A 2,229-nucleotide genomic window follows, 5' to 3' on the forward strand; every position below is an offset into this window, starting at 1 on the left:
TCAAAGCTCTATTTTGTCTCAGCCAGAGGGGAAAAAAAAGCCATACATTTTCCCCAGAAAATCTAGACCGTACCTGTGAACTGCAATAGCTGAGGACAGACAAACACAAGCTCTTACACAATCCATTGCCTACTTAAACCAATAAGTTTTCAATCGATTCCAGAAAGAAACTAATAACTTTTCAAACTGAAAATCAACATCAACACACTTATACAATGAAGACCGAAAGGGAACATACTAAATGTTAATGTAGAAACCAAAAAATGGGATGTTGTCTTTCAACATTTCTGAACTTTAAATAAATGTATTATTCTAACCAATAGCTATTTCAATACATTTAAATTAATTCTACAATTTTGATTCATTTTTCTTCTCTTCAGATTCTTATGATAACTGGTCATGACAATGATCGGGATATAATTTAGAATGAAAATAAATAATAAGTTAAAAACTTTGTTCTATGTGTGGCGTTCACCACATCAGATATTCCGTTTGTGAACTGTCACCCTGTTTGAAAGGACTACTCCTAGTCCCCGACCATCTTCACGCATGCACACATCAATATGAGGAGCGGCAAAATGGCGTTTATTGCGACGTTACAATGTCTTATATATGCTTCCTTATCACCTCGTTAGCTTTGTCTACGCCCACAGGTGCTAGGCAGGGGAGGTTCTAACGCGTCACATCCCGTACTTTCGGTTGTCGCCTACTACACTTCCCCCTCCCCATGCCCGGAAAAGCCTTGAACCCGTTACAGTGCGATCGCAAGTACCTATCCCTTAGCTTATTTCCTAGCCTAGCTGTTTATTGCTAAAATCTCATCACACACATGCATATTTCGTTACTAGCTGTCCGGAGACTTACTACAAGCTTTCACATAGCCTATGGCAGTGTTCTGCTCTACGAGCGCCTTAGCCTACTCTATGCACTGCTATAAGCATTCGTGAAGCCTATAATACTCCATGCGCTTATCAAAAGCTTGTTCCATCATTCTGGATAAACATTGCTGAAAGCATGCCACTAGGCAAGGCAAGCAAACTGCAAGACAGATGAACATAACAAGCACTACACCTACTACTTTAAGAATCTGGACGATCCATGGTCCCAATCCACCAAACAAGTTCCTTAGCCAATTGCCAAGTGGATCATCGTTAACAGTTATCTTCTGCGTGTGTTTCTTCATCCATTCCAGTTTCCGATGAATTGACTCGCTGTGATCTGATAGGTTGAAACAACACATGCCTTTGAAATCTTGGCATCCATGACCTTGGGCCAGCAAGAGAAAATCTATGGCTGCCCTATTTTGCAACAACGAGTGTCGGATGTTATTCACATCTATGAGCAAATCGCTCAACACTTCAGTGGTGGCGTTTGCCTGCTTGATCGACCAGCATGCCAATCGTTCTATCTCTCTTAGCGCTTTAGCTGCAGCGACACCCGGCGCCAAGATAGAGGCAAAAATACGAGCTGTAGCGCTCCAAAGTTTGACCTCATCACTACAGTCTGTATCAAGGGTGTGCATGCCGCTACCTTGGAAGCTGCGATGCTTTCTAAAATGTGTACTGTTCCTCAGACTACCTTTGTGTGTAAGATCCCTCGATATTTGTATCCAAGCCCTATGGCTTAGAGCCAGCGTCGTCAGTTTGCCTAAATAACAGGGCCCCCCTACCGGGTTTCTAGGAATACCTTGCCATGCACGGTCATCACAAATCAGGAATGTACCTGGAGGTAACATCTTTGCAATGTTGTTGTTCCAAAACAAATCACCATCCCCCATCTTTATACCATACTGCGGCCATCTATTAGTGCAGCCACCGTATGCGGCACTATAATTTCTTCGAACACCAGTAACTCGAACCTGCTCAGACCATACTCCACCTTCGTCTTCACATTGCCTTTTCTTTCTACTCCAACAATCTGGTCCTGAGAACTGTATTGTCAAATTAGTTCTGCAACTCCAGTGTGTTCTATTCTCAGTATACCCACTATAAGAACCATGCCAGGAAAAGGCGCCTGTATTACTAGGGTTAACAAGAGTAAAGGGTTTGGACTTATCCAGCTTTTAATCCCAATAAGGGCCGGCCGTGGTCAACAGATGCCATCTCACTGACGGGCTCAAGAGTCGACCTTCTATCCCAAAACCCGCAAACCCAATGCAACCATATCTTTTCCCATCTGTCGAATTGGGGACCATCTGAGACCCTAGCAGTTGCAACTCTTGGGGGTCCC

At 43.3% G+C, this 2,229-nt stretch overlaps 1 protein-coding gene across 1 annotated transcript; it reads right to left on the reverse strand.

Moving 5' to 3' along the window:
• On the reverse strand, nucleotides 932-2,017 carry LOC110398103. Its single transcript, XM_021395484.1, has 2 exons — nucleotides 1,564-2,017; nucleotides 932-1,530 (listed from the first exon to the last, which is right to left on the reverse strand). Exons 1-2 carry the CDS (start codon nucleotides 1,775-1,777, stop codon nucleotides 932-934), a joined length of 813 nt encoding a protein of 270 aa, XP_021251159.1. The 5' UTR covers nucleotides 1,778-2,017.

Source organism: Numida meleagris, chromosome 4, assembly GCF_002078875.1.
Source record: "Numida meleagris isolate 19003 breed g44 Domestic line chromosome 4, NumMel1.0, whole genome shotgun sequence".
Lineage (NCBI taxonomy): Eukaryota > Metazoa > Chordata > Aves > Galliformes > Numididae > Numida > Numida meleagris.

Bases quoted from the DNA above. Each gene is read 5' to 3' on its own strand.
- LOC110398103 (XM_021395484.1), bottom strand. From the start codon at position 1,777: ATGGGGGATGGTGATTTGTTTTGGAACAACAACATTGCAAAGATGTTA. The intron at 1,531-1,563 runs GTACACATTTTA...GCAGCTTCCAAG, and splicing joins CAAAGGTAGTCTGAGGAACA to GTAGCGGCATGCACACCCTT.